This window comes from Podarcis erhardii, assembly GCF_964252035.2.
Source record: "Podarcis erhardii genome assembly, chromosome: 1".
Lineage (NCBI taxonomy): Eukaryota > Metazoa > Chordata > Lepidosauria > Squamata > Lacertidae > Podarcis > Podarcis erhardii.
In genome coordinates, this window is record NC_138497.1 from 76,493,403 (window position 1) to 76,518,033 (window position 24,631).

At 41.9% G+C, this 24,631-nt stretch overlaps 1 protein-coding gene across 3 annotated transcripts in view; it reads left to right on the top strand.

Moving 5' to 3' along the window:
• Window positions 1-22,821, top strand: part of MOB2 (MOB kinase activator 2) — a 104,117-nt gene extending 81,296 nt beyond the window's left edge. For all 3 annotated transcript variants that reach the window (XM_081842195.1, XM_081842194.1, XM_081842193.1), the window contains exons 2-5: window positions 9,618-9,778; window positions 10,482-10,575; window positions 20,665-20,789; window positions 21,515-22,821. In XM_081842195.1, the coding sequence (XP_081698321.1) occupies window positions 9,618-9,778; window positions 10,482-10,575; window positions 20,665-20,789; window positions 21,515-21,846 (712 nt within the window). In that variant the 3' untranslated portion in view covers window positions 21,847-22,821. The remainder of the gene's footprint in view (window positions 1-9,617; window positions 9,779-10,481; window positions 10,576-20,664; window positions 20,790-21,514) is intronic.
• Window positions 22,822-24,631: the final 1,810 nt, after the last annotated feature.

Below are 24,631 nucleotides of genomic sequence, written 5' to 3' on the forward strand. Positions count from 1 at the left end.
TTGTGCCCATACATATGCAGGCAAACATCTGGGTTGAGCTCACATCTTGAGCTAAGGAGCTTGCAACCCCACCTGACCCTGGCCAATCAATTACTGTGATTATATGAAACATGGAAGCCCCGTGTTGAGAAAAGTGCTAAATAGAGAAGCCTAGAAAAAGGACAGAGTAAGTTGTTGATTGAGAAGCAGTAACTGGTGGGAAAGAGCTGTAGGAAATTGCACATGTATTCTAGGAATTGAATGCACTGTGTAGATTATTAGTAGAAGGGGCAAGAGGTTAGGTTCGCTGGGAAGGCGGAGAACCTGTTGACTCTGGAACAAGAGAGACATGGAGCTGAGGTGTATGTGTTGAATTTTCAGCACTGTATAAAACAACTAGCTAAATCTGAAGCTGTGGCTCTCTGATTAACAGCTTATTCAACTTTACAAAAGTAACTAATATTTTGTTAAATTGTTGGCAGTGCTTGCTGACTAATCTAATTTACGTTGAACATTGCTTCCTACACATGGGGGGAATTGCATACCTGAAGTTACATGCTCTGTCATTCTCCCTCTTTTGTACTTTACTTCTGCAGCCATTCCACTTCTGAGACCCCACAGACATTATTGATCTACTGCTTTGTTTTAGCCATGCGTTTTGCTGGGTAGGGCTTACACTGTGTACTGCTACCACAGATTTATCTCTGGTCTCAGATGTGTAGGAGGAGATAACTTGCCTTCAGGCTTTTGAGAGATGCAATCTAGATTGTCTACTATTCTGTGTTGCGCTTTACCTTTCTGTTTTTCACATCCTATATTGGAAGTGGAGGACTGACTACCCCATTCACAAGCATCCCACAAAATGATATATCCCATAACAGGAACTCTTAGCATTGCCTTATATAGGCATGGACACTACTAGCTTAAAGTGGTTATTAAAATGCTACATGCTTTAGAGATGCTTGTAGAACTGTGTAGGTTCCATGCAGTGCCTGAATAATGGATTTGGACATGCCAAGTGCTGTATAAAGGGTCATACTCCCTCTGTCCTTCTCTCTTTAATTGCTATAGTCTCCCTGTCTATGGAACAGACATTTCTTCCCCCATCTACAGTGGTGCCCCGCAAGACGAACGCCTTGCAAGACGGAAAACCCGCTAGACGGAAAACCCGCTGGACGAAAGGGTTTTCCGTTTTGGAGGCGCTTTGCAAAACGAATTTCCCTATGGGCTTGCTTCACAAGACGAAAATGTCTTGCGAATTCCTGCGGGGGTTTTTTCCCTCTCCCCCCCTTTTCCTAAGCCCTAAGCTGCTTATCAGCTGATCCGCTGATAAGCCGCTTATCAGCTGATCCGCTAAAAGCTGCTAAACCGCTAATAGCGCTAATCCGCTAAGCTGTCAATGGGCTTGCTTCGCAAGACGAAAAAACCGCTAGACGAAGAGCCTCACGGAACGGATTAATTTCGTCTTGCGAGGCACCACTGTATGTCCCAAAACAGTAGCAGACAAAATAGGCCCTACCATGGGCTATTACTATCCTTAGTAAGAAGAGCTTCAATTAAAGTACAGATCTCAGTTATTCTTACTTGATATATCAGTGGCTTTTGATACCAATGACCGTGGTATCTTCCTGCATCAGCTCTGTGAGATGAGTATTGGGAACACTGATTTGTAGTGGTTCCAGTTTCATCTTCAGTGTCTGTTTCAAAGAACAGCATTGAATGATTGTTTCCACAGTTGTGCTGCGGCATGCCAGATCATAGGGTACCATTGCGTCCCTGATGTGATTTAATGTCTACATGAAGCTATTAGGGGCTGTGATTGGAAGATATGGAGCAACATGTCAACAGTGTGCTGATGATGGTAAGGTTGCTCCTGGGCTCAGTGGTGGGCTGGATGAGGACCAATAAACTGGCAATACAGAGGTGTTGTGGCTGGATCCAGAGTCTAGATAACTGCTCAATTGCCTGAAGGAGCAGGTTAATTGGGGTTTCTCTTGTTGCTAGAGGCCCAGCTGCAATTGGTGTTTTTAACTGTTTTTATATTTTCTAATTGTTTTTATATATGCAAATTGTTTTAACTGCTTTTATATATGTAACTATCTTGTTGTATATGTTATGGTAAATCACTTTTGAATTCCTGATGATGATAACAATGGAATTTTTGTGTAGGGCCTAGGAAACGAAAGCAGACAGGTAAACTCTTGGTTGGGTGAAGAGCAAGCAAGAGCAGTGACACTGTTCACTTAGCTCTGAATAGCCCATAGCTGTTGCCTGTGACTTAGGAGAGGAGTCACTTTGAGTGCCAGAATAGTCTGTATTGACTTGTTCTGGTAAGTTCAACAGGCTCACTGGAACAGTTTCTGAGGAAACATTTCTTCTTTGTTTCAAAGCATCAAGTTAGGCACCAGATTTGAATATGTAAACATACACATTTTGTTGCATTTTTGCACTGAACAACTTTGCTTGATAAAGAACATGATGTGCCCCTGAAGCTGACACCAGCTTTAACCAGCTGGCAAGTCTGAGAGAACCCAATTCTTCAGCCTGTTTGGAGCATGCATGCACACCCACCACATAGTGTCTTGTATGGCACTGTGGTTTGTCAGTAGTTGTGTATGTCTCAATAGGAATTGCACACCATGGGACAAAACCTAGTTAGCTTGGAAATGTTGTTAATTCTACTCTTAACAAAACCCAACACTTCTTGTTCAATGTTTTTCATATGGGGATTGATAGAGCTTGTTTGGGGCCTCAAGCTGTGAGATCACTAAATTATCTGCATCACAAAGAACTTGTAAAACTAGAAACATTTATCATGTTACTTTGCACTGTTGTCTGCTTCCCATTTCATTTATTATGCTGAGAGATGAGAGGAACTGAAATTAAAATATTGAACTTAAATTTTCTTTTGGAGTGGATTCCTTTAAAAAGAAAGTTCTATTCACAGTAAAACATGGAGCATCAAGGAATTCAAATGAAGTTTGGGCCTGCAAGATGTGATTAAATATTGGCTCACTGCTTGCATAATTGTGCATTGGCTGACATTGAAGCCAGCTTTTCTCCTTGGGAGGCTATTGGGGGACTGTATTGGGAAAAAATACATTATGCTAGTAGGAGTACTTCATTCTAATGTCCTGAATAGATATGATTTCTCTCTTCTGCTGTGTCAGTGTTTTCTGTGATGCTAACTGTATATAGCGTAATTCTTCTCCAAAAACTTTTCCCCAAAATCTTTTCCCCATTTTAGTCTTATGGAGTGAGAGGAAGGGTAGCCAATTATGTGAGTATTTTATATAGTTGGGAGATTATTTCCTTTCTCAGTGGGTTGATCAAATTGAGTAGTTGCTTAATACTATTTAAACTATGTCCCTATATATTTGGCTGATTTAGAAAATGTTAAATCTGGTGTTATCTCCCAATATGAAAATTGTTTCTGGAGCTATAAGGGGCTTTGATTAGTGTAGAAGTATCTGAGTTTAGCAAATGAGCCTGATTTGGCTGCTGTGTGAAGGAAGACTTTTGAGTTATTGGAACTAAAGGGGAATCAAAAGGTAAATGTTTCAGTTTCAGTTTCTTCCATCGGGTCAAATCTGATTTTAGAAAGGAGTTAATATTGTCTTCTGCTGTTTCGTCCATTTTCTGATAAGGGAGTGAACACATAAAGTATACGTTGTTAGTATTGTGAGTATAGGCAGTTTGTTTTGAGGAACATTGTTAACGTGTAATTTGGTTTAAAATGTTTCTGATCCTCAGGGCTGGCAAAATGAAAAGAAAGGGAGAGTCAACATGAGGTGCTTGGCATGGAACTGCCATTTGACATTCTCAGATGAGTTTCCAGGGAAATAGCTTGGGCTGCAGTTTGATATTTGCATGCATTCCAAAGGGTGACAAATCCAAAGTTTTTAAAAAACGAGGCAGTTTGGAGGTATGGCATGTCAAACAGGGGTAATTCATTATGCTTTGTATGCAGCTGCAACTCTCTGAGATAAAGAAGATCTCAGAGGAGAATAAAGGACATCTGGCAGTCCTAGATGTGATAATAAATGGGAACGGAACCTATAACTGTTCATTGTCACTTATTTGGACTTTAACAAGGTTGTGATTTATGTGACTAGGCTTGTGAAACTTTTTTTAACCTCAGATAGGTCAATGTCTTTGTTATATATATCCATGGAATCCTTGGCTAATGGTAGAAATTTTGTGTGCATGTGTAGTGTATATATAGGGAACAAGTTACTTTTAAAAATAAAAACATTTCAATAACTTTCAGCTGTACTGATGCTTAGAGCAAATCTTTCTAATTTATTTTTATTTATAGCTGTAGTGTTCATAACAGTTGTTGCCGTCCATTTTGGGTGCTGTGTCTAGTTGTTGATAAATTGATTCTAATTCCAGAAATATTTATCTGGGAATTATCTTTTGGTAACTGATGTTTTCTTAGGTTCAGCATTTTGATTTCTGTACAACACGCTGGGGTGCATATGAGTTTAAATGGCTCAGTTTATACGGTATATCTTAAGTATTCCCAAGCCCTTTTATTGCTTGAATAGGGCAGCTTCTCACCTGATCCTTTGTCTCTGTACATGTGAAGGGAACATGTGTAGAAAATAGGAGGGCTTTCATTTCACATACATGGAAATGGATACCCAATCCTTCCTTTGCTGTTTCAGTGCAAATAAGGTGTATAGTGCATTATAAATTTTAAAGATCTATTTAGACATGCATAAGTGTTTCACAGTATCTGTGTTTCTTTGTCCTTTGATTCCTGAGTGTTAGTACAAAATGCCAAATAATAATTTTCTCTTTCTGAAACTTCACAAGTTGTGTTCCGAAGCTGGCTGACAGAGCTTAAAGTCAGAAACTTGATTATGTTTGCCAATATTCAACTAAGTAGTGGTGGAGGGGGTAGCCTGGTGATGAGGTATTTTGGGAGAAAGAATTCAGGTTTTGAGAATGAATTATAATTGTTTAATTGTATTAAAATGTGAATTTTCAAATGCATTTTTTAAAGTCATGGGAAAACGTAGAAATGGGATAGAATGGAGACAGATTGTAAAAAGGATTGACGATCCTTCATCAGAACTGAGACTTGCTGGGATATCACTATCTATCAGGATCAGTAACAAGGAGAAATTAGCCACTTGCCTTGAAATTAGCCACTTGCCTACAGGCAAGTAACAGTTTGGTCCAGGCAAATAGCTTGCCAAACCCGGAGTTCAGTGGTGAGTTTGCAGCTGAGCTTTCATTGCAATAGCATATTGTGGGCTGCTGAGTACAAAAATGTTATCACTTAGGCTGATAGAAAGCAGTTTGCACATTATAGTACATTACAGTAATTGTGTTTTATATTATTCGAACTAGAGAGAGATTTCTTTCTCCCAGCTGAATATAAAGCGGTATGTGTGTGTAAAAGGTTGGCTGGAAGCAGCAAAAACTTGAGCAAGCATAACATTTCACACAATGACCTCAGTACACACTCCATTTGTCTGGCATTCTTCTCTGCCCTTCTCTCCCCCTTTTACTCTGTAGGGTGATTTGTGCCTGTGACATTTGCATCAACTGTGGTTTGGGTTTTTAAGTAACCTTTGCTTGACGAGCCGCCTGAAGAATTGGTTTGCAGTCGTGTTTTCACTGGCTAACATAGCTGAGGTTTATTTCCTCAGAGACTGCAAGGAGATGTGATTTGACTTTCAGCAACAAAGGGAAAAAAGCTTTGCATTTATCAAGCTGGATATTCACTGACATTTGACCATCATGAAGTGGGCTTTTCATTTGTTTCTTTATGTCCAAGCTTGTGTATATCTAGTAGAGGCATTTCAGATTACCCAGGAACTGGTTGAAGGAATGTTGTTGTTGTTGTTTAGTCGTTTAGTCATGTCCGACTCTTCGTGACCCCATGGACCAGAGCACGCCAGATACTTCTGTCTTCCACTGCCTCCCGCAGTTTGGTCAGACTCATGTTTGTAGCTTCGAGAATACCATCCAACCATCTCGTCCTCTGTCGTCCCCTTCTCCTTGTGCTCTCCATCTTTCCCAACATCAGGGTCTTTTCCAGGGAGTCTTCTCTTCTCATGAGGTGGCCAAGGTATTGGAGCCTCAGCTTCACGATCTGTCCTTCCAGTGAGCACTCAGGGCTGATCTCCTTAAGAATGGATACGTTGGATCTTCTTGCAGTCCATGGGACTCTCAAGAGTCTCCTCCAGCACCATAATTCAAAAGCATCAATTCTTCGGCGATCAGCCTTCTTGATGGTCCAGCTCTCACTTCCATACATCACTACTGGGAAAACCATGGCTTTTACTATACGGACCTTTGTTGGCAAGGTGATGTCTCTGCTTTTTAAGATGCTGTCTAGGTTCGCCATTGCCTTTCTCCCCAAGGAGCAGGCGTCTTTTAATTTCGTGACTGCTGTCACCATCTGAAATGATCATGGAGCCCAAAAAAGTAAAATCTCTCACTGCCTCCATTTCTTCCCCTTCTATTTGCCAGGAGCTGATGGGACCAGTGGCCATGATCTTCGGTTTTTTTGATGTTGAGCTTCAGACCATATTTTGCGCTCTCCTCTTTCACCCTCATTAAAAGGTTCTTCAATTCCTCCTCACTTTCTGCCATCAAGGTTGTGTCATCTGCATATCTGAGGTTGTTGATATTTCTTCCGGCGATCTTAATTCCGGCTTGGGATTCATCCAGCCCAGCCTTTCGCATGATGAATTCTGCATATAAGTTAAATAAGCAGGGAGACAATATACAGCCTTGTCGTACTCCTTTCCCAATTTTGAACCAATCAGTTGTTCCATATCCAGTTCTAACTGTAGCTTCTTGTCCCACATAGAGATTTCTCAGAAGACAGATGAGGTGATCAGGCACTCCCATTAGTTTGCTGTGGTCGACACAGTCAAAGGCTTTTGCATAGTCAATGAAGCAGAAGTAGATGTCTTTCTGGAACTCTCTAGCTTTCTCCATAATCCAGCGCTTGAAGGAATACCTTGATATAAAGGCATGTATAGCCATGACAGTGTGACTTGTGAATAATCTTATTGAGGGATACCTTGTTTCTCCTGCCCAACACATTAGAAGTAAGTGTATGTATGTTATCAAGATTCAAAAGAATGGAAAAGTAGCTGTTGCTGGCATCCATGTGTCTCGCCTTCTTGACCATTGGACCCTCTATTGGTCTCATCCACTCAATCCATCGGGATGTGTCCTTGCATGCAGGGGAAATCCCTAACTCACTGAGGGTTAGAGACACATCAGCTACCCTCACCTGGCCAGTCAAATCTATTTCCTGGGCTGTGACCATTGTCACATGCTGACAGCTTCTAGGAGCCACAGGTGAGAGCTTAATGCAGGATGGAGACCAAAGGTGGATAAACTACCTCAGGAGAAGCACAACATGCCCCCCTCCAGAAGTACTACCCAAAATTAAAAATGCTGGGTGACAGAAAAAAATCTGATCACAGGCCTGCACCATGGACAAACTTTTCTGCCCTTAAGGAAGCTCTTCCACCAATGGTCTGAAAGTCTTGAATTGAGTGAATAGGATTAGCACGCTCTGTATTTCCTTGCAGGGTACTCCAGTGGCATATAGCATGGAAAATGGTGTTTGTGGAGAATGAAGGGGTCAGTAGCCTATCCCGAAGCCAAAAAGCAGGTAAAGTAAGCAGGCAAGAGGGTAGATAAGCAAGGATGCAAAGAAGGGTCTTTAAAATAAAATCAAGGAGAAATAAAACCATATTAAGTTCTTTCCCCTCTGTGCACAAATTACTACCATTGAGCTGATTTCTATATGTGAACTATCACACAGCACTGGATCAGTAGGACTTCCAGTTTCTTGTCTCCCTTCTGCAACTGCCCTCACACCTCTGCTCCAGATGTTGCCCTAATTCCCTAGGACAGATATTGGGGGCACACAAGGAAAGAAAACAGCCCTTTGCACAAGTAGATGCCCACTCACACTACACTGAATGGACAACAAAAGTGCAGCTTTTCTTTCCTTCCTTGCCTCCCAAGGATGGTTGCACTTATCAAATGGGCTCAGCATAATTTTTCCATCTCTTCTTTGACATGGCAGCAGCTTTCCAGCCTAAATAAGTGCATGAAAGGTAAAAGGAAGTATTAAACAATCTTTTTCAGGTGATGGTGGTGGTATCACACTTTCCACTTCGAGCAGCAACTAGCATCATTTTCATGTAAACTCTTCTAAGGCTATTGTGCTCAGGATTCTCGTGCTTCTCCTTGGTAGTCAAAAGTTTTGAATTGGCTCTCCTAAATGCTGCCTCTGCCCCAAACCTTGTTATTTTCTACACACACAGCTTTGTCTAGAGAAGAACAGAAGGCATGCTGTACAGAACCTGGTCAGCTTGTTCACAGCATTCAGAGGGTTACTAGTGTAGATTTTCCTTTGGAATGAGGCAGTCTCATCATGTTGTGCTTTCTTGGCTACCTTGAGGCAAAGTGCATAGTTTCAACTGGATTTATGCTGTTTACTGTTAAGATAAACTGGTTCCATGATTGGAGCTTGGCATTCCTGGAGGAGGAAGAGGTCAAGTGGAATGTTTACAGTTGGACCACTTTGAGAAATAAAGATTTAAACAGTGTTTTCCATGAGTGCAAGACTCTTCTCTCTTTATGCTCCTTTGGACTGAGCAATATCTGGTGTTTTGAGGCATGACTCAGCTTGAATGAGGCATGACTCAGCTTGAATGAGGCCCAGAGGCAGAGAGCCCAGGCCACGCATGGTCTCTAAATCAGGGGCTAGATGGAAGAACACCTAGGAAACTTGTGTAGAACCCCTTTAGCTCCCTGAAGGAAAGTTGGACTATAAATGTAATAAATCAAGGCTATGAAGTTTAGTAGGCAGAAGCATGCTTCATTTGGATGCAAATAATGCAAAATACTGTAAAAATGTTCAGTAGAATAAAATGAGTATCTGGAGTAACATACGCTTTAGCGTCAACTTCTCACCCCTTCTGTGTTAACCTTATGAGAGAGAGAGAGAGAGAGAGAGAGAGAGAGAGAATATGAATATGAATATGAGTGTGTGTGTGTATACACAAAATGTTTTTTGTGTAGAATATAGAAAGAATAAACAGATACCAAGATTGCAGTGTAGGTGTTGATGTCCAAAGGACCCACCCTGAGTTTACCTTTATTGCTTTTTTCACAACAGCTTATAAGTCCTAAACCCCCAACATTTCTCATCCTACCTTTTCCCATAACAGCTCAGAATGCTTCCTTTGTGATTCATTGGATTCATGTATGGTTTTAAATATTTTAAGCAGCAATCTTTTAAAGTGGGCACCTCTGGTACAGAAGGCAGCATTAATTGATCACCTGGTAGAGGGAGGCTCACATCAGCTTGGGCATGAACCCAGTTTTCATTATTTTTACCAGGAAAAGGGCAGGGGTGCAATAGCATTTTCAGGCCGTGAACAACTAGCCTGGAGCTGTATGCCTTTTCCTTTGGTTACCATTGGCCTTGTTCTTGCAGGGATTCTAACAGCAGGTTTCCTTTGTTAATAAAGGAAATTGGATTATGCAGTATGAAAGAGAAAGTTATTACAAAAGATGGGAGATGAGTTTATATAATCTACACCTCAGTTTGTAATTCAAGGCATTGTTTCCTTTTCCTTTTGCAGGAAATCCAAGGGAAAACCAAATGGTAAAAAGCCAGCACCAGAAGAAAAGAAACTCTACCTAGAGCCGGAATACACGAAGTCAAGGATTACTGACTTTGAATTCAAAGAGTTAGTCATGCTACCACGGGAAATAGACCTTAATGAGTGGCTAGCTAGCAACAGTAAGTACCATGATATTTATAATAACTGAATATTCCCGCTAGATAGTTTTCATGCTAGTAGGTTTTCTAATATTTTTTTTAAGGAATTGTAATGGGCAGAGGATGTTGCATTTGGGTACCAACTCTTCCACTTTGCAAAACAAATAAGTTCACCAAGGTGAAAAGTTTCTCCTTTCACTTTGACATTTGCACGAGATCTTCAGTTTGCTATAATGGATTTTGATAGGTTTATTTTATTTTAATTTGTATTCTCTATGCAGCTTAGGGTTAAAGTTCTCCCCCACCTATTTTACCCTTGCAAATAGCCCTGTGATGTAGGTTAGGCTGAGAGTGTGTGACTGGTTCAAAGACAGCCAATGATCTTCATTGCAGGGCATCATGGGGCTGGGGGCAGCAGGATGGCAGGGGAGCTGGTGAGCGGCAGAACAACTGTCTGTCCCTCAAAATGCCAGCTAATCAAGCTTTGGAGCTGTTTCCCCTCCAAATGCTCAACAACTAAAACTCTGTTCCAGGTGCCGGAAAAGGTTGCTACACCACGGATTGCACGCTTCAAGCGAGGGAAAATTTAGTGATTGTTGTTGGGCTAATTGTGAAAATGTTCAAGTGAACCACCAAATCCAGTGTAATTATGCAGCTCCTTTCTTTCTGCAACCAAAAGTTCAAATGAGTAATGGAAACACCTTGGTGTCTTTTTCTTTTTCAGCAACAACCTTTTTCCACCATATCAATTTACAATATAGTACAATCTCTGAATTTTGTACGGGAGATACATGTCAGACCATGGCAGTGTGCAATACGTAAGTGATGTCTTCATTTGTGGTATGGTGATGGCTTGGGCTATTCTGCTCCAGTGTGAGGGATGGCGAGAAGTGGAAAGCTTTCAGACTTGACTGCAAAAATGCTTAGTGCATGCTAGAAGGATGACCAAAGGGATTAGATGCAAGGAAGAAGAGAAAAGTCCAAATTTGAATAAAATGTTAGCTCACAATGTTATTCTTATTGAAATAACAATTTTAGAAGAAATAACAGAATGATTTGCTTCATCTGACATATGTTTTGTTTTGGGCCCTTACCCACCACCCTGAAAAATAATCCACACTTGCAGTTTTCTCCCTGGCCTACACTTCTATGGTTCTGGAACTGAGTTCTGCATTATTCAAAGCTGCCCCCCCCCCGCTGCCCCCCCAAAAACCGCAACATGGAAGTACAAAAGGCCACTTTTGAGCTGCTAGCCTGGGGAGACCTCAGGAATGATGGCTGGGCACCCAGCCATTCTGCAGACAACCTTCAAGTAGTGTAGCTGCCAAAGTGTTGTGAGCATGATTTGGCAGTTTCTCAGGGACCAGGGAAAAAATGCTCTGCTCCTAGTGTTTTCTCTTTGAGGTTGACCATATCTTTCTAAAAGTAGTGAACTGCTGAGAGTGAAAAGAAGCATTGTTTCTCTATCATAATCTTGGAAAAAGAAAACAACGTTCAATCAGAGTATGCATGTAAAACATAAAGCAAATAGTTTTTATTATGTTTTTATTGAAACAAGAATGTAATTCCATTCAAATGTAAGAAAAAATTGAGAAACTTTAATAGTGGTATTCCACTCGTGCTTCTTATCTGCCATTGATCTGGCCAACCTGCACTTTCACGCCTCTATGATCCAAATTCAGTGTCACACTATGGTGAATGTTGCATCGGTGCAAGCGTTACAGCTTGTCAGATGAAACAATCCCCCCCTCCTCCCACTATGCACTCTTCTGGGGGATTCTGTCAACCTCCCCATGTCCAGTTTTGTAGGGTGCCAGGAAAATCTATCCAGTACCCTGCTACCAGAATTATTTAACCTCTCATAGCTCTGAGCATGTGACATCACCACACTGACTTCTTGCAGATCCAACACTCCTCTTTTGCCCTTACCTTGAAAGCCCCCCATGACCTCTCCCTGAATTACCTCTTTTGTATCCTAGTCCCTGCTCCTTCAGCTCCACCTTTCTACCCTGTATGCTCAGAACTGCCTCCCAGAACACCTGCATGAGGACACCTGTCTTACTTCCTAAAATTTTTCTACAACAGTGAACACATTATTTGAATGTGCATCATTGGGTAGCCAAAACAGCACTATCCATGCAGAAGTCATTGGCAGACTTGGGAAAACTCCAAAGTTTGCAGAAGAACAGTATTTAGGCTGGAGAGAGGGGGGACCCTAAGAGTATAAAAGACCACCAAAAACTGCCCAGTGAAGACTGAGCATGCTTAGTGGCCACATGGTGCTGGCTGATTGTTGTCCAGGGGGGAGGAATGGAGAGGAGTGGAATGGAGTAACTTAGAAGAGGGCCTGACTGAACAGGAGTGCTTCACATTTTCTTATAGAGCCCAGTTGTCCCTTGTTAAAACCCACCTTTTTCTGTGATGCCTTTAGCATACCTCCTAGTTCCTATATTGTACTGCAACTAAGCACAAGCACAAATTACTGAAACAACTGCATATTGTCTCCACTTTGTGTTTCACTTGTGTTTTGGATCATAAGCCCCTTACGTTCTATAAAGAACTATGCACACTGATGGGGCTATATAAATCAGTAAATAAAATGTTCACAAGATGATTGCTCAGTAAAATGGCAGTCTTTATGCGCTATGAAATAGCATTTTCCTTTAATGTTCCACACATGGACTAAAAAACATCTAGTAAAACAAAAAATATGTACAATTATTTGGTGGTTTTGAAATGTGACTTCAGTCCCAGTCCCATAGGAAAGTGGTGTGTCACATTTCAAAACTGATAATAATAAGCAAGGTGAGGCTATTCAATCCCTTTTTGTCCTCTGTCTGGTAGTTTAAAATCTACAGTGCCAGAACATGGAAGCATTTCTAGTTCTCATTGCTGGGGTAGCAATGTCAGGTTAGTTAATAAAAGAATTGGCTGGATCCCTAAATCCAAAGCAAGGAGCTAAACATACTCTCCAGCAAGAGATAGGCCCCAGCAGAGTATTAAAATTACAGAAACATGCAGTACTGTGAAGCATGGGAACAATAGGCGGTTAGACCTTTTTAATATCTCATTTAGTTTGCTTACAGCACACCCCCCCCTGTTTCTAACCCTTTTACAGTCTACAGACCACACCGTTTAGTAAGCTTAAATGTTTTACTTACAAACTCAAAAGGTCAGATTCATGCATTATTCCATGCAGCAGGAAGAATACCACAAATAGAAAATTCTTGGGTTACATAATACTGCAAAATATTTCAGAGCATGCAGTCTGTGCTTGAAGCAGGCAAGCCCAGACTTGTTGCCTGGTCAGCTTCACGTGGTGGAAGAGAATGAAGAAAGAAGCTTTACTTCCTTCTTTACTAGAGGAGAGGGAGCATGGTGTAATTGAGTCTAGGAATACCGTTTTGTTGTCTTAACCCCTTTATGCTATGCATTAACTAGCTCTAAGCTTGCTAGTTATATTCAGCTGCAATTTCCCACACTCATAGGCAGTAAGCTATTCACCTTACTTACTCTATGTATACCTAACCTTCTTTCAAAAGCATTTATGCTACTGGCCATTGCATCATGTAGGAACTAGTACTGGAAAACTACTAAAGTTCTGGAAAAGTGAAGTTGCAGCTGTTTGGGGATAACAGGAAATAGGCAGCATCTGGGTGCAATTCTGTTAAGTTGTTGTTATCAAACTAAACAGAGTGACTGTTTTTCCTGTGCTGTGGAGCAGTTTGCAAACTGTAGCTCTGCTTCATTTTGAAATTACTACTCTGTATTTCCCCTTGCATAACCTCTTCCTTGTCTTCTTTCCCATTTTTAATTGTGTTGGGGGTAGGGGCAAGGGCGCTGTCTTGGTGGTTGCTTCTGCATAAGAAAAATAGATGGGATCTGAGGGCATATGGGATCGTTGCTGGTCATTCAGCTGTTGCATGGGAAATGCCTGGCCCTATAACTGGGGGTATATTTGTACATGGCTACTCCTTATAGAATTCACCTCTGTTCGTGACTGTCTTACCCACCTTATCTCTGGAAATGAGGGCACACTTAACTCTGTAGGCTCAGTGCTGCAATACATATTCTCGGTTGTCAAACCGCTTTTGGGCACATGAACAGCCACGAATGAAGCCTTAGTTTTTAAGTTCTTCTATTTCTCTGTGGCTAAAATGGACATGCCTCCTGCATTTTGCCCAAAGCAGGACTTTCCTGTTATACTGCCTGGACCAAAAGGCAGTTGTGGCTCTCTTTGCCCTCTTGAACTTTAAGACAGTTTTTGTCTAGAATTCAATCTCTCCACTGTGTGACTGTTGCAAAGGCATGCTGTGTAAAGACAAACAAGTTTAAGCTTGGACTTTGCAGATCAAGTGAGTACAGTGAAGTCCTTATGTATTTGCTTCTGAAGACGGCTGTGTTCAAAGTAATGTTCATGCTGTAAAATACCATATTTTTCGCTCTATAAGACGCGCCTAGGTTTATAGGAGGAGAACAAGAAAAAAACACCCTCTCCCTCTCTGCTCAGCGCCTCTCCAGAAAAGCGGGAGGAGAAACGGAAGGGGCTTCCCTGAAGGGGCGCTGTGCAGCTCTCCCTCTATGCGCAGTGCCCCTTCAGCGAAGCGGCAGCAGAAGCTGAGCCCTTTCCATTTCTCCTCCCGCTTTGCTGAAGGGGCACTGCGCAGAGAGGGAAAGCTGTGCAGCGCCTCTCCAGCAAAGCAAAGCCAGGAGAGCAAGAGGGATCGGTGCGCACCGATCCTTCTTGCTCTCCTGGCTTCAGCGAAAGCTGCGCAGCCTGCATTCGCTCCATAAGACGCACACACATTTCCCCTTACTTTTTAGGAGGGGAAAAGTGCATCTTATAGAGCGAAAAATACGGTAAGCATTTGACCAGCAAAGTATTCAGTTCTGCTTTGCTCTAGACAACTCATTTTTCAGATGCAGGCATCATTAGCATTAGTCAGTTTTTTTAAAATACAGGTATCAGTCCAGTTTGTTCTGCTGAAATTGGTTTCCCATTGTCAAGCAGAGATGGAGGTGGGTGACTAGAGAGAGAGTTCAGCAAGACCCAGGGGAATCATGCCACAAACCAGACCAGCCAGAAGAGAAATGTCCACTGTTTCTTCTCTAGAAAGTGAGCTGACCCTGGGAAAGGATTGTGCTCTCGATACTCTGGGAAGTACAGCTTTCTCTCTTTAAAATGTGACAGCTGAGATCAGGAACCTCTCCTAGAGGTTAGCAGACTGAGGCTCAAGCGCACCAGGATTTGACAACTATGGAAAGGGATAGGCATAGCCAGAAATGGCACCTGCTGACCTGTTACAACAGAGAGCTATTTTGCCCTTTATATTCATGCCCAGTGTACATGAGCTCTGTTCTCAAAGCACTCTTCTGTTGCTTTTGTAGCTACTTCAATTCAATTCTGTTTTCTTGAGGTTGACCTAAAAATGACATGGGACTGACTTTCCTCTTATTTCAGTACTTCTGACCCTGTTAGGCCAGGTTGGTTTCTCTAGCACACAGCATCAGTGGTGGGGTCACATATGCTCAATCTGTCTTGGTTTAATGAGAAAATATACTTTGCAGTGAGGCGATAGGAGTGTGACTATTGAAACTGTTGTCTTGAAGAATTTCTTGAAAGTTACTTGACTGGGGAATGATAGATAGCAAGCTGCTCTGCGGGCAAGGATGCAGTGGTTATGCAAGAAGCACATATTCTTGAAGTTGGGAAGGAAACCTTGCCCTTTTGAAAAACACAGCCCAGTCTTGTTTTATGGCTTCCTCAATGACTCACTGGTGCTGGCATTCCTTGCTCTCCCCAGCAGCCTGAATTTGGAGACATTCCACCACTGTTCATTTAGGTTGAAGGACAGGATTTTAAAAATATTTCCCAGTAAGAATAAAATTATTCTTTTTTCTTTTATATTGTTTGGCCTTGTAATCAACAATTGCAAATTTGTTGCCTGAAGAACCAATATAAAATTATATTTTTGTTTAAACCCTTAACACCTAGCTCCTGCCTTACCCTCCTGATTCCCTCCTCTTTCCTGCACTCAGCTGATGAGGCTGTGCTTGCAGTGCTACACATTCTGTATAGTTACCAGCAACAGGGTCTGCAGTCTGGTTGCACCAGCATAATGGAAGATGGTCCCCATGGCAGTTAGACAGGCTCCTATTATAATGTGTTTTAGATGCCTCTTGAAAATCATTCTTTTTCCTCAGGCCTCCCAGCTGAATTGATTTGTTTGCTGAATTGTTTTAGTTTGATGCCAGTTTGATCTACAATGAAGGAATTTTACTATGTTTTGTTTTTTAAAAAAATTGCTATGATTTTCATCTTCCGTATTGTAACAAAGTCCCACTCACTGTTTATAAACCTCTCAATATGGAATAAAGTCTTTAAAAAGGATAACGTGACAATGAATACTGATAGCTGATGCTGCTTCAGTATAAAAACGTTTAGAAGGTTCCCCATTGCTATATGTAAAACTCATTTGGTGGTTGTAACAGGCAACATCTGAGAGTCTAAATCCAAGGATTATTCAGATGATGGTTAAAGCCTGGAGTAAATTTAAAACTTTCTAAAACATATAATATGCTATTAGAGTATAACTTGATAGATGAGGAAGTGAAGTCGGTGATGATTCATTGGGCAAGGGACATTGGCCATAATATATAATATATACTATAATATATACTATGAAGAATGGGAGAAACTCTGGAAAAAAAATCTTAAATTTACAGCATGCACAACGTTAAAAGAGAACCTTATGAAGATGTTTTACCGTTGGTATATAACACCTGCAAAAATTAGCAAAAATATATAAAACTTGCAATAAATGCTGGAAATGCAGGGAAAAAGAGGGATCCTTCTTCCACATGTGGTGGGACTGCAGAAAGATCAAAGGTTTTTGGGAAAGTATATATAATGAAATGAAGAGTATATTAAGAGTATATTAAGATACAACTTTGGGAAAAAGCCGGAGGCTTTTCTGTTAGGCCTAGCAGGAAGTGATATAAAGAACAATGACAGTAAATTCTTTCAATATGCAACAACGGCCGCAAGGGTCCTATTGGCCCAAAACTGGAAACAACAGAACATACCGACGCTTGAGGAATGGAGAGCAAAACTACTAGAATACGCGGAGATGGATAGACTGACGGGGAAAATTAGATATTTAAAAGACCAAAGGTTCATTGAGGATTGGGGGAAATTCGTGGAATATCTGGAAAATATAAGTGAAGGTCAGATAACGCTAGTTGGGTTTAAAAAAGCTCTGTGAAAAAGGTTGGAATATTGTCTAAAGAGAAAAAGAAGGAAAGAAAAAATAATGTCAATATAAGCTAGGATTTGTGTGAATTTATTAAATGGTTATGGATGATTAGAGGGGAAGCTGAAGGAAGTCTTACAGAAAGAAATCTGTGATAACAAGGTATAAATTGCTGTATTTTTTGTTTGTTATGATTTAAAAAACAATAAAAATTATGCAGTAAAAAATAAAAAGGATAACGTGACAATGAATACTGATAGCTGATGCTGCTTCGGTATAAAAACGTTTAGAAGGTTCCCCATTGCTATATGTAAAACTCATTTGGTGGTTGTAACAGGCAACATCTGAGAGTCTAAATCCAAGGATTATTCAGATGATGGTTAAAGCCTGGAGTAAATTTAAAACTCAAAATCCTTACTGCTGGTGGTAATAAGAGTCCTGCAGCTTCTGAACTCTGCTCCTTAAATCTTTAAAAGAGTTTAAAAACCCACTTGTAGAACTGGAATCAGGAGTGTATTCTTCCAGTATAATCTAGTGAAATATACAGTAGTACCTCAGGATGCGAACGGGATCTGTTCTGGAGCCCCATTCGCATCCTGTAGCAAATGCAGCCTGCGTCTGCGCAGGTCGCGTTTTGCCGCTTCCGCGCATGAGTGTGACGTCATTTTGACCATCTGAGCGTGCGGCGAAACCTGGAAGTAACACACTCCGTTACTTCCAGGTCACCACGGAGCACAAACGGAAAATACTTAACTTGAAGCACATTTATCCCGAGGTATGACCAAGAGAGGTAAAAGCCTACTTTATGCACAATAAGATATATAGCAGGGAAAGCAGGATTGATGTAGACAGAATTATTTCTATGGTAACCGTGTGTAATTTACTATTCTTACTTCACTATGCAGTACTGTAGTTATAACTACTGCTTACAACTGCTATTACCTACTGTAATTTTCGCTCCAAAACACGCACTTTTTTGCTCCTAGAAAGTAAGGGAAAATGCCTGTGCGTGTTACGGAGCGAATGCACTCGACCGGAGCCATGGCTGCCGTCAGTCAAGCAAAGCCGCTTGCAGGGCTTCTGTCTCGCTTTGCGTGGCTCTAGCTTTGCTTGCTTTACAGCCAGGAGGAGGGGGAGGAGCCGGGGAGGAGGGAGGGAAGGAGAGCCATGGCAGCAAAGCGGGCAGCAGCCGCTTACACGGGAGGAGGGACAGACAGGAGCCATAGCGAGCCGGGAAAAGCGCCGCGTAGCCAGCAACAGCTGCTGCAGCCTCAGCTAGCAAAGGTCCGTGCGCTCTCTAAACGGAGCAATGAGGCTGCCGAGGGACGGCAGGGCACAGGAAGGCTCTGAGCCACGAGCGCAGTGAAAACCAGTAAAAAAGTTTTTTAAAAGGCTGCTGGGGACAGGAGGGCACGGGATGAGGGAGAGGGGGAAATTACGATTCTCCCAGCGTCTCAGCTGATCCACTGAGTAGGACTTGGGTTGCAGGGGATTCGCCATTAGCTGCATAAAGCAGCAAAGAGGGAGAGAAGGAGCAAAGCGGGAGAGGAAAGGAGCTGCTTACACTGCTGTAAGTGGCTGCTGTCCAGTTGGCTCCTTTAAAGCAACAGTGCTCTTTCCCTCCCCCCTCCCCGCTCAGCTCACCGAAAAGCTCCTTTTCCACACACCCCACGTGAGCTCCTTCTCCCCTTAAACACCTCTCCTGCATCATTAGCAGCATCCTTCTCTACACAGCCCACACGTGCTCCTTGTCCCTTGAATGCTTTTCCTTCCCTCCCCACTTAAAACGTGGTTACAAAGCACGGATCCACATGGATCCTCAGGATTTTTGCACTGGGTCACCCCAAATTCACCATCAGATCACATAGCATGTCCATGGCTACATCTTGCACCAAAAAAATCACACGCACCCACTGTTTCATGGGGCTGCAATGGTGCAAAAACGTGGCTACAAAGCATGGATCCACATGGATCCTCAGGATTTTTGCATTGGGCTACCCCAAACTCACCATCAGATCACGTCTGTGGCCACAGCATGAACCACAAAAATCATACATCCACTGTTTCATTTAGAATATTTTTTTCTTGTTTTCCTCCTCTAAAAACTATGTGCGTGTTATGGTCAGGTGCGTGTTATTGAGCGAAAAATACGGTATTTGTTTTTAAATGCAAACAGCAGCCTCTCATCCACTTTTGTGCTCCAAATGAAAATCACTTCTTTGAAACAGCCATTTGCTTTGGGAGGATTTCTTCTCAATGCGAATAGCTGTTCCAAAGTGCAACTTTGATCGGGCCATTGGAGCTTCATGGATCAGGCCAAATGCCCATCTAGTCCAGTAATGTGTTCTCACAGTGGCCAACCAGATACCAATGAGAAGCCTGCAAGTGGAGCTCAGCCTGTGAATCCCAGCATCTGCCCAGTGGCATACTACTTCCATTTTGCTTTGTAGACTTATCCTCCATGCATTTGTCTAATCCTTTCTTAAAGCCACCCAAATTGGTAGACACCACTACATCTTTTGCGAGCAAATTCTGTAGTTTATGTGCTATATGAAGGGACACTTTCTTTTGCCTTTCCTGAATCTTCCAACATTCAGCATCGAGATCTAGTCTATCAGGAACTCCACATAGGAGAAAAGTGTTCGGTTTCCCTTGCTTGCTTCAATCACAGTAATTACCAGCCTCTCCCAAAGTGACTGCTGTTTGCATTAAAAAAAATGGGCACATAATGCAGGAACACATTTAACACCAGTCTGGTTTGAAGCTGTGTAATAACTGTTAAAGTATGTTGTTAAGTCTGTCTTGCTAGTGCCCTCTCCTGACAGCTGATTTTATTAACACTCTAAACTTTGCATTATGTATAGTCTTTCTACACACATTAATATTCTGTTGCAAATCAGTCTGAAAGCTTGAAATTCTGTATTCACTTGTCATACTTTGTCACAAGATCACTGGCATACTTTTGGCCTGCATTTCATAAGTGCATGGACCTACTGACTTCGATGGAAGTTGTTATCTTGATGACAGCTCAATTGACTTAGGCTGTGGCAAAGAATGAATTGCCAGTTGAGTAGTCCTCAAAATAAGAGAGAACTGATCAACCTCAAGAATGGTCAGCAGGCAGGATGAATTTGTGCTAATGTTGGGAGAAGCAAGAGCTGCGTATTTTGCAAGAGCAATACCATTCTGTTTCAGTTGGGCTCCGTAAAAATTCTAAATAGGATTATCTGCTTGGTCCAACACCAAACCTGCAAATGAAATCTTTATAAGCACTGGTAAAACAAATCTGTGCTTCCAGGCTTTTGCTGATGTCTAATTCCAGAAGATGGTGTTCTTAATATGCCAGAATCACAAATTGTTACATTGAACAATAAACAAAATTTTAATGTTCTAAAACACTTTTGTTTATTTTGTTGAGGATGTGACAGGAAAGGCAGTATTAAAATGCTGACCTGAGAGTCTGTTTGTTTAAGCGTCTGGTGTTACATCACCAATTAAACACCAGCTCTTGGGTTCAGTAAGCAAAAATACAGGACCTCATGTGAAATTTCTAGCTCTCCAGGGAGGACAATTTATGACTCTGCTTGCTTTGGTCTACATGGAATTAAACTTCTAGGACAGATAATAATACATTGCTGTTAATTCTCTCCACAGACAATACTACTGGTATGATGAGCGGGGAAAGAAAATCAAGTGTACTGCTCCTCAATATGTTGACTTCGTCATGAGTTCAGTGCAGAAGCTAGTAACAGATGAGGATGTCTTTCCTACAAAATATGGTATGTTGCTTCAAAGGAAAGATTTTATTCATTTAATTCACAAAAATTATACACCTGGTGATTTAAAAAACCGTCAAAGCGGTTTACAAAGAGAAAAAGACCCAGTCAGAGTTTTATGGCTTTGAAAAAACAAGCATTACATATGTATAATTACTGATTGTTTGTAGAAGCGATAAATAATATGGGAAACTGTATATTAAATGCAGCTTCTTCAAACTACTTTGATCAGTGAATAATCAAATGAAACCAGCTTCTAAACGTATGCCATATCTGCTATTCCTTTCTATACACATAATTGTTTTTTTCTGGGCCAGTAGCTGGATGACATGGGAACACTTTTCTGGCTAAATGTGAGGCTGGTTTGTGTATGGTTTGGGATCTGAAACATTCGCCTCTCCCAAAGACAGAGATTCACCTAAACAGCCCTGTTGCAAGGACATAGGCTTGCAGAACAGGGCTTTCTCCCCCTTGCCCCCAATTGAGGGTTGGAAGAATCCGAAGAACAATATGTTGGGTGAGGGTTCATTCCTTCTGGCATATTAAAATGGTTGCACAGACAGACAGATTGGAAGAGTTGAATTTCACCAAAAAGCCTTTCAAGCTTCCTGCCTAGCGGGCAGAGGGCTAATTCCAGTGCAGGGAGTTAAGCAAATGTTGCCTTACTACTAGAGTGCTTGGATGCACCACTGAACATTATAATGATTCTTTTTCCTCTCTCGTGGCAGGCAAGGAATTCCCCAACTCTTTTGAGTCTCTAGTGAAGAAGATCTGCAAGTACCTGTTTCATGTGCTAGCCCACATCTACTCCTCACACTTCAAGGAAACGTTGGCACTGGAGCTGCATGGACATTTGAACACACTCTACATACACTTCATCCTATTCATCAGGGAGTTCAACCTGGTGGACCCTAAAGAAACCACCATCATGGACGACCTCACGGAGGTCCTCTGTAGCACCAGTGGGAGCAGCAGCAGTAATGGGAGCGGCAACGGCAGTGGTGGCAGCGGCAGCAGCAGTAGCGGCGCAGGAGCACAGAACCATGTGAAGGAGAGATGAGTCCCAGCAGGAGCAAAACTAATGCTAACATTTTTTAAAAAAAACAAAACACTCTATATTCTTTGTGTGTATGTATATGTGCATATTGTGTATATATATACAGACATACACAGCCATGACAGTTTAAGCAATTATGCTGCCACCACAGGACATGTAGACGTATGGAGCTTTCGTTTAAATGCATCATCCTTGGCGAGAAGTTGCACCAGTTCTATTTTATTTTTTTCCTTCTCCCTTCTTTCTTTTTCTCCCCTATCAGATGGATGATGAGTGCTGTTTTTAGAGAAGAACCACATTTTTTTTTTTGAGTTGGGCTACCGCTTTGTCTTCTTTTGTTCTGCCCACTTCCCCTCTCCCTTGGTGGGGTGGGGGTGGGGGAGTCCTTTAATGCAAGCCCCTTCTGTCTGTCTCTCTCTCTCTCTCTCACTAGGATGGTGGTACTGCCATTTTATAAATGTTATAAGAAGTGACTTTTACTTGTAAAGTGGCTTAAGATGCAGATATTTTGTTTTGGGGGTGGGGGAGGGCTTGAGATTTGTCTTGTTTCTCCTTAAAATGGCCCATTTCCTTCCCTTAGGCTTTTTGCATCTAGCCCTTTGCTGGCTTGTATTGGGAAGAGTTTTGCCTCAACTAGAGTAGCAATAAGACTCCCACTAATCGATGTGGCTCACCAGTCTACCTGGTGTCGTCAGCATGGGAATCTCGAAAGAGCATCTACAAACCTGTTTTGCTTATTGCTTCTAGTTCCTCTGGCCAGCTGCCCCCCACCCCTGGCTTCTCCTTCCCAGACACAAACACCAGAATTAAAAGCCTAAATGCAGTGGTTGAGCAGGGGAAGCCTGGGGCAGATGGAAAGGGGCATACAGTGTATCACCACCTGTGCTAGAGAGATGGCTGTTGGCATATAATTATATTGTTGGCTTATTTTAGTTCATCTGTCCAATAATAATAATAAAAAACTTCTATCAGGTATAAGTGTTCTATATGCAATGTCACATCATTAGCCTATTTGCTTCAGGGGTTGAAATATTTTCTGTTTACAGTGTGGGAAGTTGTTAGCCAAGGTGTGTGTAAGTATTTGGCATTTACTATTATTTATTTCTTTATCAGGGAGGGTGTATGGCATTAAGCACAACACTATTAAAAACAAGGTACCGGTAATTATTAAAATGACTGGTTAACCAGGAAATCAATTAAACAGCTACAAGGCCTACTGGTGTAATAGCTCTGGAAATCTCTGCTGCAAGAGTGCACAGCATGGGAGTGGCAACATTAATGCAAGGCCTCTGTAAGAAGCAACAGCCTTCCTCCAGATGACCCCAGTGATTGAGCTGGAATATAAGAGCCTCAGGTAGTATTTATCAGGCCAAGTACAGTGTACCTTGTTACAGCCTATCCCCAAGCCTATCTGGAGCTTTTGGACCAAAGGGGGCAGCCCCCACACAGTGCAGACAAAACTGGTACAAGGCACTCTTAGCCACAAAGATCACTGGCTGTGAGAATTTTAGGACATACTGAGCTGCGTTCAAGAAGTCAACATGCTTCCTCTAAGAACATTCTTTGAATAGTTAAAATTTTCTAAATAGAATTTTCTGGGAGTGGACAAGATTTACTAACAAATTATAGTGTAGGATGACTATTCAGGGACCGAGGCTTCTCTTTGTAGCTGTTTTGCCATTTTTAATAGTTCTGTTACATCGCAAGCCTTCTAAATTAACAACTTTAGAAGAGTGATCTTGCTTTGAGAAAAAGGAGACGTTTATGTTAAAATACCCCAAGCACAGAATACTCTTTCCCATCTGGTACATGAGGTTGTTTGATTAATGACAAGTGGGTGGTTTTGCCCACTTGTCAAAATTCCTTGTGCTGCACTTCCCTGGCACCTGACAACCAGTTGGAAACTGCAGCACAAGAGGCTTGCCAGCCCTGAGCTCAGTGAAATCGCATGCATAGAGCTGGCAGAATCATTTTCTGTGCAGATCAGCTGTGTGATTGAGTGCCCCATATGTGGAGGGGGCAGGTGGCCATGGTTTGGGGAAAGTGGCCTTTCTGGGCTATACTGCTTTCAAGGTCCTCTGTTTTCTGGAAGCTCACAGATTCTTGTTTAGGCAATGCATCCATGTTGTTGTGCGTGGGAGAATTCCTCTTTAATTGCCTGATTTAATGAGGGAAACCTAAAGGCATTTCCTTAGTAATTTATGCATTAAAACCCTAACTGGCAGAGACTTTTTAACACACTGTGTTAAAAACAGTCTAAAGCTACTAGTGTACCCAAATAAAAAGTAATGTATGAAGTGTGCAAAGCTGGAGATTATACTCTTTATAGGATGATGCAGTAATAAACTTAAAATAGACCTATTGCCCTAATAGGTGCTGGAAGATGAAGTCGGGAGAAACAGGCATACACAGGTTAGTTGCGGAACTAGGTTTGGACATACTGTACTGTTCTTTGCCATTGCAACAGTGCATTGTACTCGCAATTGGAACTCTATCGCTACCTAATGGCTAAAGCAGCCAATTGCAGATACAGCTGAAATAGAAGAAATTTCCCTACACCACATTGTGGAGGAGACTTCTCCTTCCTGTAAACAAACAGCATAGACTTCTTCATAACTGAATGAGGCCTAGCACTGTATTCTAAACATTATTCAGACCTTTGAATTGTCTAGGTCACAGACCAGATGCAGCCCATAGCCTCCCCCCAGCCTGTAACAACTTTTCTTACGGGGGGGGGGGGGCCTACAAGCCTAATTTCTACATGGGGTAGTAGTGGTGATGGGAGGCA